Source organism: Musca autumnalis, unplaced genomic scaffold, assembly GCF_047663935.1.
Source record: "Musca autumnalis isolate F117 unplaced genomic scaffold, ASM4766393v1 scaffold_2, whole genome shotgun sequence".
NCBI lineage: Eukaryota > Metazoa > Arthropoda > Insecta > Diptera > Muscidae > Musca > Musca autumnalis.
Genome location: NW_027411755.1, coordinates 103,632,705 through 103,651,175, shown reverse-complemented (window position 1 = coordinate 103,651,175; position 18,471 = coordinate 103,632,705). Strand labels below are relative to the sequence as shown.

Here is an 18,471-nt window from a genome sequence, read left to right as displayed (position 1 = left end):
CAGAAACAAGGTGCGCTGCATTAAAACTAATTGTCAGAAGTTCCATAATGTGTTACTGCATTATGAAGTTCCTGCTGATGAAGAAAGTGAAAATGTAAGTGCAAGAGGACAGTCAGAACCACCACAAAGAAATTGCTATGCCGTATGCCGTACTTTTTCAAATATTGCCCGTGAAATTGTACGGAAAAAATAAAATGTTTTCCACGTATGCATTTCTAGATGATGGTGCTAATGTAACAATGCTGGACAGTGGAATTGCCAAAGACCTGGAACTAAGAGGAAACAATACGCAATTATCCCTACAGTGGCTAAATAAACATTCTGTGACGGAGAATTCTGAAGTAGTGGATCTGGTAATAAGTGGTATTGGAAGAAACGACAGACGATATATGATGAAAAATTTTTATACCACCTCTAATATGTCTTTGCCCATTCAATCTTGTAATTTGGAAACATTGGTAACAAATTATAACAATGTTAATGTATCGAAAATAAAATTTGATAATTACAAGAATGTAAAACCAAAATTAATCATTAGTTGTCTGCCGCTGGACCGATTGTAACCACTACAAGATTGGGTGTTGTTGTTTATGGCCCAACGCCAGGAGAAAAAGCCTCAACTAAAAATCGTGCTCTTCATGCCAGAATGTGTGCTCCTTCAACAGACAGTACAGGAAATTGTTTACAACAAATAAACTGGATGATTCAAAATTATTTTGATGTGGAAACGCTTGGCGTAAAAGTGACAGCAACAAAACTATTGTCAGCTGATGATGAAAGAGCTATGGAATTGTTAAAGAAACACAAGAAAAGTTGGTGAACGCTATGAATGTCGTTTTTTGTGGAAACAAAACGTGCCTCCATCCCAGATTCATTTGAAATGGCATTGAAACGTTTGTATAGTGTGGAAAATAAAATGGCTCGAGATATTGAATATGGCAGTGCATATTGTGAGCAAATAAATGACTACAAATCAAGGGGCTATTGCAGAAAAGTTGAAGTGAACGAATTACCTTTAAATCTAGAACGTGTTTTTTATCTGCTTCATTTTGCTTTTAAAATGTGAACAAAAAAGGTATTCGAATTGTGTTTGATGCTGCAGCCGAAGTGAATAATGTGTCATTGAATAAGTGCCTTTTAAGTGGACCAGACATAAACAACTCTTTGCTCTCAACAATTTTTAAATTTCGTGAAGCTCCAATAGCCCTTTGTGGGGTCATCAAGTCAAAATCGCCAAAGAAGATCAAGAATGCCAACGATTCCTTTGGAGAAATGGAGATAAAAATAAAAGAGGGGAAACTTATGTTATGCAAAGAATGATATTCGGAGCAACTTGTTCTCCAACTATAGCCCAATATGTGAAAAATATGAATTCCAATATATCTGAGAAACAGTCACCTCGTGCAGTTGAAGCAATTGTTAATCGCCATTACGTAGACGACTATGTCGACTGTTTCCAAACTGTAGAAGAAGCCGCGAAGGTGGTAAAAGACGTGATAAGAATTCATAGTGTTGGTGGTTTTGTGTTGAGAAATATTATTTAAAATTCCAAATTTCAAGCTTGTGGAGAATTGGCCAGCGGAGTCAACGATAGCGTTGAGTTTTGGAATAAAAATTGAGTTGAAAGGATTTTGGGCATACACTGGTTGCCAAATACAGATGTTTTCTGCATCCGCTTGAATTTACATAAAGTTGATAAATCCATTTTAGACTTTTCTAAGATTCCGACCAAACGTCAGATGCTCTCTTTGAACATGTCAATCTATGACCCATTCGGATTTGTTTGCGAATTTATGGTTGCTTCGAAAACATTGATGCAAAAAGTAGGGAAGTCGGGTATAGAGTGGGACGAAGAGTTGCCTAGCGATTTATATAGTAATTGGAAGTTATGGTTAGCTGAATTAAGTATGTTGGAAGAATTTCGTATTCCAAGATGTTATCTTAAGGATTTTTCAAACAGAAAAGTTGATTTACATATATTCGCAGATGCGAGCGAAGAGGCAATGGCAACGGTAGCGTATTGGCGCGTGGTAAGTGAAGTTGGAATTAATGTTTCTTTTGTAATGGGAAAATCTGCTTGTGCTCCTACAAGATACCATACCCAAGCTAGAACTGCAGGCGGCAGTTATGGGTGTCCGTATAAAAGATTAAATCGTCTCCAATCATGTGAAAAGTATTAAAAAAATCTATTTTTGGACAGATTCTGATACGGTGATACGTTGGATTCATTCGGATCGCTGTAAATATAAGCTGGTATTCTCAATCCGGCCGATGAGGCAACAAGAGCCAAATTTCCACATAAGGTATGAGGTGGACGGGCGGTGGAAAAATGGACCAGCGTTTTTAAGTCTTCTTGAATCACATTGGCCTTCAGCAAATAATATTGAAAACTTTTTGGACGCCAGTGACTCTGAGCTGAGATCAAAACATGTCGTGCTCGTGGCTCGTCAGTGTGATTCGGTGGTTCCAGATATAACTCGATTTTCAAAATATCGTCGATATCGACGGACCATGGCTTGGATGCATCGGTACACAGAATATTTTAGTCGCAAATTCAAAAAGGTTGAACTATTAAAGGGTGAAGTTTCGGCAGAAGAAGAAGCATGGGCCGAACAATTGACGAAATTGCCGATATTGGTCTACATGGTCATGTGAGTAAGGGCAGCAAAATGAAGATGTTGAATCCTGTCATCGGTCCAGATAAATTATTAAGGGTATCTGGTCGTATTGAGAATGCTCTATGTCTGCCGAACCATTCCAAACATCCTATCATCCTTCCGAATAAATACCCTTTCACGCTTCTACTTCTTGAATCGTATCATGTAAAATTTTGCCACATAAATAAGTCGACAGTCATCGCTGAAGTACATTTGAAATTTTGGGTGCCATCTCTCCGTCGTTTACTCAACAGCATACAGTCAAGATGTCAGGTTTGCCGAATTCGAAGAGCGAAGCCATATCAGCCTCAGATGGGTCTTTTGCCAATAGACCGTGTAACGCCATACGTCGTGCTATCCACTTGGAGATAGCCGCCGATCTTTCCAGTGATGCCTGTTTATTATGCATAAGGAATTTTATCAATCGTAGAGGTGTGCCTTTGGTAATCCGAAGTGACAACGGCACTAATATCGTTGGGGTTGAGAAGGAGTTACACGGTGAGAAAGATTTCCTTGACAGGAATGTTATGGCTTCATCCCTTTCAGCATTGGGTATCCAATGGAAGTTTAATACTCCTGCAAATCCAAGTGAAGGTGGTGCATGGGAAAGGCTTGTCCAATCTGTCAAGAAGTCCATGAATGCGATGTTAAAAGAACACGCACCGAGATTCGAGACACTCCAATCGTCAATGCCACGCCAAAGTCAATACTAGCTCTGGGATTTATAGAAGGCCTATTCCCAAACTTGCCGTTTTGGGCGTTGATGAATATGCTGGTGAAGCCTCCCCCTCTGGGTCAGTTCACGGGGGCGGGGATGTCGGTGATGGTCACCTTAGAATGTGCAACGCATCCTGAAGTTCGAAAACGTCCAGTGTTTTTATTGTCTATGTAAATGTAAAATGTAAATGTAATTGTTAGCAACATTTTTTAAGTCTATAAAAGGTCCTTCAGGCATTGATTCTGACCTTTTTTGCTGGACAACTAAAACATGTAAGATCAATTTAACAACTTGTCATTTTAATTTTGTAAATTTTATTTATTTGTATAGCGAATAAACGCCACACATTTTAATATCAAACTTAAGCAACATTGGTTTTTTACTTGGTCGTCGCCTTTGTTTGTATTACTGCCGTTTGATGTTAGATGGTTTGTTCGGGATGTCAGCCTATAGCAAAAAGGGAGCCTTTTAGTGCAAAGCCGATATTATTTTATTTGATGACTTTATTTTAATTTGATGCCGGATGAGACACGACATTCAATTTAAACCGGAGAAAACTTCTGTTTTCCACAACGGACTTTTACAGATAATTTTTTTATTTCAAAGGTGAAAAACATGTCGAACAAGCTATAATTTTTAAAAATCGGGTAACAAATGGTTAAGTAATAGTGATTTATGTGACAAAAACCCATTAAAAACAGGAAAATGCTTTCCCTCGTGCTCTAGGCTGCGTAGAAGACACCAAACTGCGTTATTATTTACTTTTATCAAGAAGGACATTTAGTTGGCTTTACAAAATTTAGTTAGCTTTACAATGAAAACGGTTGAAAAATGCGTAAGTTATGCAATCTTTAGTGTGTTAACTTTTTGGTTTTTCCTTTATAAAAGATTGGTACCTTGTGCGTAATTATTAAGTAGACAAATTCAAATTACAATCATACGCCCAAAGGTGCCAACTTTTATAAAGGAAAAACCTAAAAGTTAAAACACAAAAAATGCCATAACTCATCTATTTTTCAACCGATTTCATTGGTTTTCCCCATTTTGTAAAGCTAACCAAATTTCCTTCTTGATAGAGGAACTTTAATAAGCAGTTTGGTGTCTTCTACGCAGCCTAGTGCACGAGGAGAAACATTTTCCTGTTTTTAATGCGTTTTTGTCAAACATGGTAGAATGATAAAAGGTAGTCGCATCTGGCAAATACACGTAAATGCAACTCTGTATGTCTGTACAGGAACGTGTCAAATACAGAACAACAATAATACGGCATGACATTTCATAACAAAATAAGCTCGTTTATTACTTGAGATTAGAGGTGGGCGCGTGTCGTGCCGTGAGTAGTGCGTGTTCGTGCCTTCTCGAAAAACGCCGTGTTTGTGCGTGTCGTGCCGGAATAAATTTTTGGCCGTGCGTGATCGTGTTTTTTTGTTCGACACGGTTTTGCACGACACGACTAAACACGATCTGCACTATGTGACACGATCGTGCTAAATTTTTGGTCTCCCTTTAGAAGTCGTGCAAGAGACCATATAAAACACGAAAAACAAACAGGAATATAAAACCGACCAAAAAATGCCTAAAATTATTTGCTTTGTTTTTGTAGTGTGGTACTTATTGCCATTTTGTTATGGAGAGGCCAGAGTATGAGAAAAAAAAGATGATATTTGTATGCAATTTGTTTTGTTCATGAGAGAAGCAAACACAAAAACTACCGAGAGGGTTAACGCAATATACTCTCTTTGCAAATCAGATGTTTATCTGACTGTATTATTTGTTGTGGATGATGTTATTGAAAAATATCCTCTTCCCGAATTGGGAAAACTGATTGACTGCCCAGAAAACCTTGTAAGATATTTTAAAACACTCGGAGCTAAACAACAAATTGTCGAAAACCTTAAAACAAGATACAAGAACACGTTGCTTGAGAGCATATACCAAGTCCAGAATGAGATTAAGAGTATTTTCCCACAAAAGAATGAGTTGGATCGTATATCTGACTTAAAGTTTGCTAGAACCTCTATTGGGTTTTCATAAAATATTCAAAGAGTGTTCCGAAAAATTAAGCTCGGAAAAGTACCCTACTATGCCCATCATTGCCCTTTGGTCTAAAAAAACTTTTGAAAGTCAATTGATACCATTGACTCAATTCATGAAAGATTTGAAAGCTACATTTTATCGAGTGCCTATCTAGCCAGACTGATGTTTTACACTTTTGGAAACAGTCTAATCTAAAATATTTAAAACAATTAGTCAGGAAATTTTTGGCTATACCCGTCAGGTCAGCAACGAGCGGGATTTTTCCACATATGGAAATATTCACAACGAAAGACGTACTAGACTTTTGAGTTCTAACTTGGACAAAATAATGTTTTTAAATAAGAATAGCAATTAAATAAGATTAGAAAAATTAGAAGTACATATGGGGATTTCTGAGTGAAATCGGACAATTTTTCAATAAGAGGTTTTTTATTCCCTTTATTTTTTGCTGTGGTGATGCTGATCGTCAACAATACATTTCAGTGTATTTTCTGATTTTTTTTTTCGACCAAAGGGTCCAGGGATTCTATGAAAACTATATGCAAAGAAATACTCATAACTTCTTTAATATTAGTCCAACTTGATAAAAATCTTTTTTAGTGTATTTTGTTGTTTTATCACCTATTTAATAAAAAATAGAAAAAAAAATTGGCACAGTTGGCTTGGATGCAATTTTCGCGATTTCATATTTAAAATCAATTTTTAACAATGATTGACCCCTTCGATTATCTTGCAAATTTTTTGTATAAAACTACGATCAATTACGAAAATTTTAAGTCCTACTTGGTAGTGGGATTCGAATAATAACTATTTTTTCTAATTTTTTTGAAATTTGTCAACAACGTTTTTCCTATATACTACTGCGCAAAATATCTTTTTTCACCAAAAACATAATACGTTTCATTTATTTACATTTGTGTTGCTGTTAGGAATTTATCGTAAACCTATTTATTTTGCGATTTTAAGAACGGTTTAGAAATTGGTGTACCAGCATTAGTGGGTATTTCTGAATGAATTTTTTTTGCCCGCGATAAGTTTAAACGTTACGTATTTCATAATCAAATCCTCTTTCGTATCTAAATAATCTTCTGGCAAAAAATCCCTTTAATAATAGGTAGATTATTTGGCTCGGATGGTCAGTCATATAATCCCCTAGCTGTAGTTATTTGATCATCAGCTTAGTTAGTTTATTGTCCGGCTGATACAGTAATTGCTAATCCATTTTCAAAATCTAAAAATAACTCTGTTTTACGATGTTTAAGATAAATTCCTAAATAAAACAACAAAACAAATGTTAAGAAAATATTTTTTAATTTTTTTGGTAAAATAACAAATGTTTCACCCTAGTATAAAAGAAAAATTTCAAAGACTACGCTAAGCGTTTGTCATGAAAGCCATATAATGATTGAGAAAATATTCAGCGTTGTAAAAAACAAATTGCATTTGGAAGAGGAAAAGTTAGATGATAGCGAAGCCGTCCCACACCCGATATGTTTTTTCACTTGCATTATTGATCATCACGCTCGAATCCAACGAGAAATTGATTAAAAATTGATAATTAATTAATACTTAAATTGATCTTCGCCTAAAAAAAGCCAAAATTTTCGGAAAAATTATATTGAAAAATTTCAAAAAATTAAGAAAAAATAGTAAACATTCGAATCACACTACCAAATAGGACTTAAAATTTTTGTAACTGATCGTAGTTTTCTACAAAAAAAAATCAATAAAATCGAAGGGGTCATTGTTAAAAATTGATTTTAAATATGAAATCGCGAAAATTGAATCCAATTCCACTGTTCCAAATTATTTTCTATTTTTTATTAAATACAGCAAAACATAAAAAAAGATTTTTTTCAAATTGGACCAATGTTAAAGAAGTTATGAGTATTTCTTTGCATGTAGTTTTCATAGAATTCGACTTTTTCAAGACGCGATACCTCTGGAGCCGTTGGTCGAAAAAAAATCACAAAATATACTGAAATGTTTTGTTAATGAGCAGCATCAATACAGCAAAAAATAAAGGATATCAAAAACTTCGTATTGAAAAAGTGTCCGATTTCACTCAGAAAACCCCATATGAATATTTTTTGAACAAATGTACACCTATATCGATTTCGCTTTTTTGTAATTTCGTGCGTGAGTGTGCGTGTTCGTGCCTTCTCGAAAAACGCCGTGTTTGTGCGTGAATGTGCATAAAAATTTTGGTCCGTGTTCGTGCATGTTCGTGCCTAATTTTTTAGGCACGCGCCCATCTCTACTTGAGATACATACACAAGTAATAATATTTTGTGAAAATAAAAAAGAAAACAACGAATAGATTTCATTTACATCATTTTCTGACGATACCTATCGCGTATGCAATGTTTTGCAGGCAATGAAACGTATTGGTGCTGCACCGAAATCAAACAGAAATTCAAAAGAATTATCAAAATATTTTGACAATCATCAAAAAGTTTAGCACCTCCACCGTACCAAAAGCAGCAGTAGCAACATTAGCTGTGATCAATATTCCGAAGCAGGTTGGTGGTTTCGGCGTCGTTTCGTGATTTCGAAGGCGTCTCGTGATTTCGCGCGGAATCAAGCTAAATTTATCATGATTTCGCATACAAAAATGATATCATCTCATTTCATGATTTCAGCGAAATCAACATCAAAATCACAGTACACATGATATACAACCTTGCTTTTGCCTAAAGAAGTACCAAAAGTTGCAACACTTTTCACGTATCACAACAAACAAGGTAAATGTTCGAATTGCTGCAACAAAAAATGTTAGTATCAAAATTTGTAAACAATGTGAAAATATATTAAATTACTTTTTTACAATGCTATTTTTTATTGTGTTCCCGTACTTTTTTAATGGTAATGTTAGATAAATAGAAGTGGTGGACCTCAAGCTCAAAAAAACCACTTCTATTTATTTAAAAACAGAAAGGTCGAAGAAAACAATAAAAATGGTAATGTTAGAAAATAGAGCGAATTGTCAAAAATTGCTTCCCCATACAAATTTCTAAAAAAATACGGGAACGGGAAAATGACGGAAATAGCAAAAACTCCAGCAGAAATGTCAAAATCAACGTATCAGCTATAATATTAGATACCAATGAACATATGAACATGCTTCTGCTAGTTTCTACTAGGCCAAAATTGTATCGCAGAAAACAGGAGAAGAGGGTGTTATTCGGCCCTATTTTTGTTTAAAGAGAAGTGCAAGTCTTGCTAGATTTTGTTACGTGTACCTACTTTCGGCTCGGGGTAAAATGTCATCTGGGCACCGGCTAACCTAGTCTTTTTCTCTAGGGTGTAAGTCCCAACCCTGTTCCCAACCTTAGGCACGCAACAAGAAACAAAGTGACTTAAAACACATAAAAATACCTACAACAAAATCCATCACTATCATCTGGACCCCCGTACCTGATGGCTTTTAATTTGCCCACCCAACCTAGGTCACATAAAATAATAATAATAATAATAAATATCAAATCAAAATATCAAAAAAAGTTATGTTTTTTCTTTTTTTTTACTTCTCATACATCATGAGCAATTTTGAAATGTAACGGCTAACAGCCAAATCAACGAAAGGTCTTGTGACCAAAGATTCAAAAACAAATTATGTCTCTTTTGGAGTCAATTTACCATCTAAACGTGATTATTCACTAATCTCAACAATTCTTGAACTCAACATTCAAAAACAGAACGCAAATATGATATTTGCAACAGTTACTATTAATTTCGCACTTGTGACGAACCCCCCTGGTATCCTCTAAAGAGCTCTTTTCTGAGAAAACAATAAGGGCTAACAAAATTTCAAATTTATCCTGATGTCTATTTTTGAAAGTTGAAAATAAAAAAAACTTATCATGTACATCAAAAACAAACATAAAATATTAAATACATATAAATAAGGATAAAGTCAAATAAGGGTAATAAAAATAAAAAGGTAAGTAAAATGAATACAAATACTAATATAAATATGTATGTCGAAAAAAACAAGGTGAGTATATAGGTATCAATTTTTCAATATCATAGTCATCAGCCACTATATCACTTCTTTGTTTCTGGTAAATTTGATAAAATTATAAACTTTTAATTTCTTCTCGTTCCAGGTTCTCTTTGGATTCTTGATCTTTACAGGCTGATGAAGATGTTCTGTGGGACATTCAATAATTCGGTTTTTGTTTTTGGGACACAAATAACAAAAAGCTTTTGGCTGTGCTTCTCGTCCCAATTCTGGACTCCTATGCGTCTAGGGCAAAATTTTCAATGGTGCTGAACTTTGGATTTGTGGAATCTATTAAAGTGTTGTGGCGATTGCTCCCTAGATGGCATTAGGGCAGCCAGATTATCTAGCCTAATGGGTAATACTGTCCTACCTTTGTTAAAGGGTTCTGTCCTGGATTATGTAGTTGCCTTCTTTTCCTCCAGGTTGTCATCAACACGCCAGCGGATTCGGAAGCCCAACCGAAAATTTACATTAGTTAATTTATGTTTTTTGTTTCTTTAAATCTGTGTTTTCTCTGAAAAATTTTACCTTTAAAATATCCGCTGGATTCTATAGAATTTTTCGTGTCTATTCCCCTTACACCACAATCTATTGATTCCACTTGTTGCCTAATCAAATTAAATACGAAGAGATTATACACTGCATTTTATTCAAAAAACACTTTTAATAATACCTCTATATTTAGGTTGATAATTAACTATTAATTCACAGATTTTACTGTCTTTCTTCAACCAAAAATCGTCTTCACTGCTTTAATTATATTTTAACTTTTCACTGCGAAAACTATTGAGGTTTCCTCACTCAGCACCATTTACTAAACTAAGTTTTTCCCCCAAACACTCTCTTTTATAACCTACGACAAGAGCAATGGCAGCATTCCAACAATCGACATTTTGGCGAGATCAATTCAGGCTATCCCTTTTTAAAATTGACCTTGATTTGTCCCTTTCTGTAATCTCTCACGGGTACCTCTGACTCATCAATTATTTTTAAGAGTGTAAACCAAGGCGAATTTAACAAGGTGATCCAATAGTTGACGTTAGGTTGTAGTCTTCATTTGCTGTCAATTTTTTTGCGCGAAATATCCACAAAATTTAGAAGAAAACTTTAAAATATTATTCGCGAAGCTTAAACAAAGATGTTGTACACAAATATTTTTTATAGAAGCGAAATATTTGTTATTTATTTTGATTAAAAATATGTTTTGACAGCAAATGAAGACATCAGTTGGTATTATTGTATCACCTTCTTTCTTACACCATGGTGTAAACCACATCCTACGTCATAAGTAAGAGAGGGCCCCCACTGTGTCGGTAAGGCCGTTTTCCACAATTTCAGTGGGATGATAACACACTCGGTTCCGGTCGTCCCATACCCAGACCCCATTTGAACCAAAACAAAGAAACACAAAAGGAAGCAGACAAAAATCAAAAAGCGCGGCCGGTGGTAAGTTATATCGTTCCAGTTTTCATTTATTAAAAAAATTCTTTCTTTTCTTTTTTCAGGTTTTGGTTTGCCACATGTGGAAGGATGCAACAGTCATCACAAGACCCAGGAAAATGGGTTTTCATTATTCCCAAAAATTTTGTGTTGACTTTTCCATTTCCATTTTCCACATGTTGCAAACATTTTCTGGGTTAGCCTTCGATGGTGAAGAAGGTTAACCTGGCTTCCATGGGTGCTTTCCTCACACCAATAGGACCACCCCAACGAATTGGCAAAAGCACAAAAAAAACAACAAAATAATGCCATACCTCACATGACAAAGAGGCACTTGGATACATACTTGGCACTATGTTTAGCCCTTTTAATGTCCAGGTGTCTCAAATTATTTGATTAGCTCCCCTAACTCCCCCATCTTTACCAGCATTTGGGAGTTAGGGATAAAAAGCATGGTTTTGGAGACCGCCATGGAGGCAAAAAGGTCTCACCGAAAGTCCTTTCCATGCAATTTTTTTTTGTGTACAGGGCTGGACTTTGGTTTCTACGGGGCCCCGCAACAAAACTCCAGCACTGACTAAATATGACGGCAGTGATGGTGTGCGTGGGGGTAGATGTTTCTTGCGGTTAGTATAAGTCGGGTCCAACGTGGGGAACTCCCACACCGTGAGATACAGCCGGGTAATTATATTAGGGAAGTATCCACATGATATAGTAGTCATATGTGCTGTTACTTTGTGCTATTTTGTCTTATTTCAGGAGGTTTGGTGACATGGACTTATTGCTTCTGGCTTTCGTAATCGGGACTTTATGGGAGGAAGGGATTTACTGACATGGGACTTAAAAGGGTGAGTTGAAACTATAGGGGTGTGGAAATGAATGTATAAATATTGGTATGGCTATAATAAATCGGGGTATAATCTGAAGTAAAATAGGTAGGTGTAGAATAAAATAGGTGTAAAATTGGGACAAAACGAACAGGCAGGTGTATAATTGGGACAGAACGAACATGCAGGTGTATAATTACGGTGTATAATTACGGTGTATAATTGGGAAAGAACGGACAGGCAGGTGTATAATTACGGTAGCGTATAACACTATGCAACACTGAAAATGCAAACAACTTCTAGTATGGGTTTTTTGAAAGTACATATTTAGACTACAAAAACCCTAGAAGGGTTTTGTCCTGTCAGATCCAGTTCGGATTTTATGGCCTCATCTAAACCGGGCTAAGACTGCATTTATCGGGCCTTTATCTCAAAAACGATTAGGAATTCCGCCTTGCTGTCTTTGGCAATATTGTAATCCTTAACTAGTTTAATTTATCTTTTGAACATACCATATAAGAAAACCTCCATCTAGGGTATCAAAATGTATAAAATATAGCAAATTTTACATAACTGCTGAAATTCTGGTAGTATCGGCTAAACTATTGGGTGTTGAACCAAGTAACCTTTAGCAAAAATCTTCCAAATAAAGTTCTCAACAATTCTTTAGAACGTTTTGAAACTCTAAAATGCTTACTTACGATATTTTGCATCACATCTTTTACAACACGTATTTCAAACACAGTTCACACCAACAGTTTATTCTCGCATTTCGGATTTCATTACATTATTGACATTTTGATTAAATCGTCGTTGAAAAATGTACTGAAAACAACGGAATAGAGGCATTTTACAACAAACGAAATGTATAAAAATTGTGGAATTTTTGCATATATTTTGAAATTTGAGGCAATAAATGTAGTTTTTCGAGTTCATTATTTCTACAAATATTTTATTCTTGTCCTAGTCTACAAATTTGCTTCACAGGTCGGGAGAAGATTCGCATTGGCTTCAGGGATATAGCCCCGCATTTCTTTAATAACTCAATATTTAACCATGTTTAGATGGGGCCATAAAATCCGAGCTGGATCTGACACAACAAAACCGAACTAGGGTTTCCTGTCGTTTGGGTCTGTACTTTCAAAAAATCCTCAGTTCGAATTGTTTGCACAAGATCACCTTAAAAATGTTGCACAGTGTAATCAAAGCAGTGTATAATTGGGACAATACGAACATGAAACTGGCAGGTACCTAATATATCACAGATTGAAAAAGTCATTTTATTGCACTATAAAGTTTAACTTAATACTATAAGGACATCACATACATAAATGCTTAATCCTAATAATATCACAGTTTAATCTCTATATTGCACATATTATGACTTAATGTCTTTCACGTGATAGATTCCAATAGGTGTTCTTTTAAATTTTTCCAGTTCGTACATGTTCTCTCCGACGGGCTTAACAATCCGACATTTTACGAACTTGTTGCAAAATTTAGAGTTCACATTTTTAGAAAAGTCAGATTGGACTATGATTCGGCGATAAACCTCTTGCCCTGGTCTGAATTTTACAACTCTGGCCCTCCTGTTATAAAAAAAATATAAAGTAGTCGCAAGGTTCTACGATAGCAACAGTGTTGTCAACTTTTGCTTGAACTTTTTATTCATAATTTTGCGTTTTAATTTTACCGATTTTTGTCGGTAACCTAAAAAATGCGTTAGAGAATTCCACTACTGCACTCCTTGAGTATGCCTTATGCAGATTTTCTTTTATTTTGCTTCTCAGTAACTCTAGTCTGTCAGGCCAGATGGTAATCTCGGCCACTGGAAAACATATGGAATCCGAACAAAGCAAAAAATGGTGAAGTGAAATGATCAACAACTATAAACACATACGCATTTCCTTTCTTCGACCTCGGGTATTTCCCTAGAAAGTCGATGTATAACTTTTGAAAAGGGCGGTCAGTTATTACTTCTTTTCCTATTTGGGACATAAGATTCTGGTTACTTGACTTAACCTCTTTGCATACTTGGCAGTTTCTAACATACTGTCTGACCTGGGTAGTCATATTAGGCCAGTAAAAGAATCTTCTAATCCTTACAAGGGTTTTCGTAATCCCTCCATGGCAAGATGTATGGGATTTGTGAATTCGGTCTATTATCTCGTGAGTGATACCACTTGGAATCCATAATTTCCAACGTAAATCTTCATCTAATTCCTGACTAGGTAAATATTTTATATAAATGAGGCCATTTTCGACCTTGAGATCCGGTAATCTTTCAGAGTTCTCTTGTATATTCTTAATCAAATCTAAATACTCTTCACCTTCGAACTCAACTGTTTCAAAATCTAAATATTCATTCATATTCAATTCCTCGATGGGCTCTTCTGTAGGAGCTCTGGACAGCATATCTGCTATCACATTCTCGGAACCCTTTCGATGCTTTATATCAAAGTTATATGATTGCAATTGCAGAGACCAGCGGGCTAACCGACCACTCAGATCTTTCCAGGACATCAACCGTTTCAATGATGCGTGGTCGGTGATTACCGTAAACGGCATAATTTCCACGTATGGCCTAAACCTATTAATCGCCATGACTGCAGCCAAGCATTCCTTCTCGGTCACTAGGGTCTATAGGGTGTTCTTCCTGAACATTATTTAGTAGGTAAAGAACGGCCCCTATGCCATACTCGGATGCGTCACATTGGATGTAAAAATGCCTTGAAAAATCTGGGTGGCGGAGTACGGGAGCAGAAGTAAGGGCCTTTTTCAGACTCTCAAATGAATTAATAGCTGCCTCACTGATTTCGAACTTCTTGCTTTTTTTAAGGGTATCTGTTAAAGGAGCCGATAGTGTCGCGAAGTCCTTGATGAACCGGCGGTACCAGCCCGCGGTTCCAAGGAAACTTCTAACCTCTCGAGGATTACGTGGTATCTTAATATTTCGAATTGCTTTGATTTGATCAGGATCTGCATAAGCGCTGCGCTGCGTTACAGAGCCCGAACGGCATTACCCTGAACTGGTATAATGGCCTTCCAGGAACTGTAAACGCAGTGCAGGCTTTGCTATCATCGTCGAGTTCTATTTGCCAAAAGGCGAACTTCAAATCGACGCTGCTAATGAAAAAAGTCTCGTCTATTCTACTAAGGATACCGTCGATGTTTTGAAGAGGGTACGCATCTTTGACAGTTAATTTATTTAACTTTCTCGCGTCCAAGCAAAACCTATTTTTGACCGGCTTCCTAACAACGGTGGTTATATTACTCCACGGGCTTTCCGACTCTTCTATGACGTTTAGACGGAGCATCTTATCCACTTCCTCATAAACTATGGCCTGGACAGCTGGTGACATAGGATAGTGGGGATCCTTAACAGGCTCAGCCCCTTCAGTCAATTTGATTGTATGTTTTTCCAGCTTTGTTTTGCCCAGGCCCTTTTCTTCAAATGTGTCGAAGTTGCGTATAACCTCATCTAGTTTTTGCTGTTGTTCCTTCGACAATTCATGGGGGGTTTAATTTATATGCTTCATCATCTACTAAGTCTTTTTGTATTTGTTCCATGTTCAGTTCATCTACGCCTATAATATTCGGTGCTAAATTATAATTTCGCCAAAAATCAATTCCTAAATATAGCTCTTGTTCTAAGTCTGGACAGAGGTAAAAAATTTTGTTCTTGTTCTATGTCATTATATTTTATCTGCAATTTCACCCTTCCCAAGATCCTATGCTGATGACCAGCGGCAGTTTGGACAGTGGAGAACATTGGTTTTGTCTCTGCCTGAATCAATTCTATGAACTCTAGACAACCTTTTCCTAATACACTAACAGAGGCCCCAGTGTCAAGCAAGCCAATTTTCTTGACCCCCTGAATTTCCACCTCTGCATATACTCTTTTATCGTCTTTACGATCGACTTTCGACAATGATTCAACAATTGACTTCAGTTCTTTCTTCTTCTCTTTAAACTTTTCCCGTGTCCTGTGGATCTTGGAATCCTTAAACTGCTTATTTTCATTTCCCATTATTCTTTCACGGGCCTTTTCATATTAATGTTTCCTAATATCTAATGGCAAGTAATGTCTTAATCGGGGTTCAAAATGTTCAGTATTGACTTTAGAAATGGTTTGTAATTGTGTACTTTTGTTTTGATTTGACAAATTTTCTAATATTTTTGTTATTTTCAGGGGTTTTCCGCTGGACGTGGTCCCTCTTTGTTCCCCACGCCCCTGTTGCGGTTTCCCGACTGAGAGACATTGCATTCTGGAGTCTTGGTGCCTGGATTGCCGCATTTACAGCAAAACAGAGCTCGTTCTGCTGCATCGCAATCACGAAATCCATGGCCAGACTTTAAACAGTTCCAACAAGTAATATTCGGATTTTGTTTCCTCTGCATCTGAAATGCATCAACATCTTCGATATTGGAACTATTTTGATCATCTTCGTACGAATAATCGTTAAAATTCACATTGACCTCATTTACTTGTCTTATGGGACGAGTTTGTGGAGCTAAAACCCTATTTTCCCGTCTTAGGAAAGTTTTCTCAGCCTCGCTGCACTCAATCCTCAACTGTTCCACAGTATACACTTGGATTGGGTACACTATTCGACTGATACTTTCTCTAATGTTCTTTTTCATGATCTTTACCATATCAAGTTCGTACATTGGCTGGAAGAGTTTTGCCCTAATCTGACCCATAGCATGAAAATAGTTATCGATGGTCTCGTTTGGCTGCTGTTTGCGTTGAGGTAGTTCCGTCAATATCTCAACATTTGTTTTGGTACTCTGGTATTGACTCAACAAACTCGATTTTAGCCCTTCCCAAACATGTTCCCTTTTGGTATTCTGGAACAACCAGTACTAGGACTCCGCGCGTCCAGATAGCAACAGTAGGAAATCCCTAATGATCTCAGACCATGGAATGCCATACTGCCTCTTAAAATACTCTAATCGATAAACGAACTCCTCTACTCCCAGCCCTGTCGAACTACCATCAAAACGTAACCCTAACTTGTTAATTCTAGCACTAGTTCTGGGGTCAAATGGTGCTGAGTGCCTCTCTTGTGCTCCATGTTGCGGAATGGGAGGTCTACTTGTTGGTTCTGGCTCCGGTGGAGTTTGCCTAGGAGGCCTATGAGGAATTATGGAGTTTGCCGTAGATGTTAGTTCTGAATTCGTGTTTCTGTTACACAATCCAGTTTCACTTGGGTTGCCTAGTGGAGGCTCCTGAGGAACGTTTGACGATGCTGACGCACTATTCCCGCTAGGCGGTTGTGATGCCGAGTGGCAATTCCCTCCAGAACTATTTCCTTCTACCGTTTTCTTAACCTTTTCTACCGCCAGATTATTCTCTTTCATGGCCCTAGTCAATTCGATTACCGATTTCTTAATTTCATCCATTTCTTCTTTCAGGTTAAGGATTTGGTTCTCAAGAAGACGATTCCCTAAACCCTGGTCTCCCGTTGCGCCACCTGGCGTTTCATTCATCTGTCCGATTCTGCCCTGAAGGAAAACGGGTCCCAAGGAGTTCGTGTTTGGCGAGTTGACATTTATAGTTCGGGATAAATCCCTAATCTGTCCATCCTCGGTGGAGTTATTCTCTGCCATTTCCAGCTCCGTATGATCCTTTTTCTTTTTATTTTCAATTATAATTGATCTATTTTTATCAAATTCTGTAGGTCTATCCCGTTTCCGCTCTTTGGTCCTTGAACGAGTTCCTGAACTCATACCCCTTTAGAACCTGCTGTTTATAAATCTAACCTAATATTACTTTCGAGTCAAAGTAAAGGATTTTAATTTTATCAATCCAAATCCTTATAATATTTACGCAAAGTTATGTCTTTTATAATATCATTCTTATATATTTCAGGAGAATTTTATCGACGAGGTGTGATGTGTACGGTATTATTTAGCCTTACCACATGGCTTCCTACGATGGTGATGGATAAAACAAAAAAACTAAATTTGGAAACTACTAACACACAATTTGTAACATGACTTGATGCACGGTCTTCACGACCATATCATTCAATTCAACCTTGTCAGATACTACGTCCCTAGAACAGATCTAGATCGGCTATCATCCTGTTGAATTGGCTCACAAACAAATTTCAAGCTGACACTAACATTTCTTTGTTCAATCCCAAAACATCAGTTACTACTACCTATAGGCTACTTCATTCCCGGTAGGATAATCCGCATTTCGGGTTTGCATAAGTCTTTCCTGTCCCTTATATGCGATGTTCCAGAGTATATCACTTCCCACAACATTCTGGCTCTAGTCCAGAATGGATCAGGAGTAATAACCTCTGTAAGTCGCATCATCGGTTGGAAAAGTTGGTCTATTGTAAATATACTAATGGGCTATTTATTAGTGTTTAGATGACCTACACTAATGAATCAACATTTAGAATTTGGGCGCCATATTGTTACGTGTACCTACTTTCGGCTCGGGGTAAAATGTCATCTGGACACCGGCTAACCTACTATTTTTCTCTAGGGTGTAAGTCCCAACCCTGTTCCCAACCTTAGGCACGCAACAAGAAACAAACAAAGTGACTTAGAACACATAAAAATAATAAAAAGTAAAAAATAAAAAAGTAATAATAAAAATGTATAGCAAAGTATACACTCATTAATGGTGATGGCCCAAAAGCAACGATTACTCATTTGGATGGCCAAAAGGAAATTCTGAATTTGCAACAATGTGTCTTGCTTTCCAGTAGTCTCTTGTCTGAAAATATCCTATCCGACAACACATCGCTTCATGGATTTACGCCA

At 36.8% G+C, this 18,471-nt stretch overlaps 1 protein-coding gene across 1 annotated transcript; it reads left to right on the top strand.

Moving 5' to 3' along the window:
- Positions 1–2,923: 2,923 nt before the first annotated feature.
- LOC141392351 (uncharacterized) lies at positions 2,924–3,370 on the top strand. The gene is made up of 2 exons (XM_073965300.1): positions 2,924–3,155; positions 3,204–3,370. Exons 1-2 carry the CDS (start codon positions 2,924–2,926, stop codon positions 3,368–3,370), a joined length of 399 nt encoding a protein of 132 aa, XP_073821401.1.
- Positions 3,371–18,471: the final 15,101 nt, after the last annotated feature.

Excerpts from the sequence above, each read along its gene's own strand:
- LOC141392351 (XM_073965300.1), top strand. The coding sequence starts at position 2,924 with ATGTCAGGTTTGCCGAATTCGAAGAGCGAAGCCATATCAGCCTCAGAT. Across the intron at positions 3,156-3,203 it reads GGTTGAGAAGGAGTTACACG|CATTGGGTATCCAATGGAAG; the intron begins GTGAGAAAGATT and ends CATCCCTTTCAG.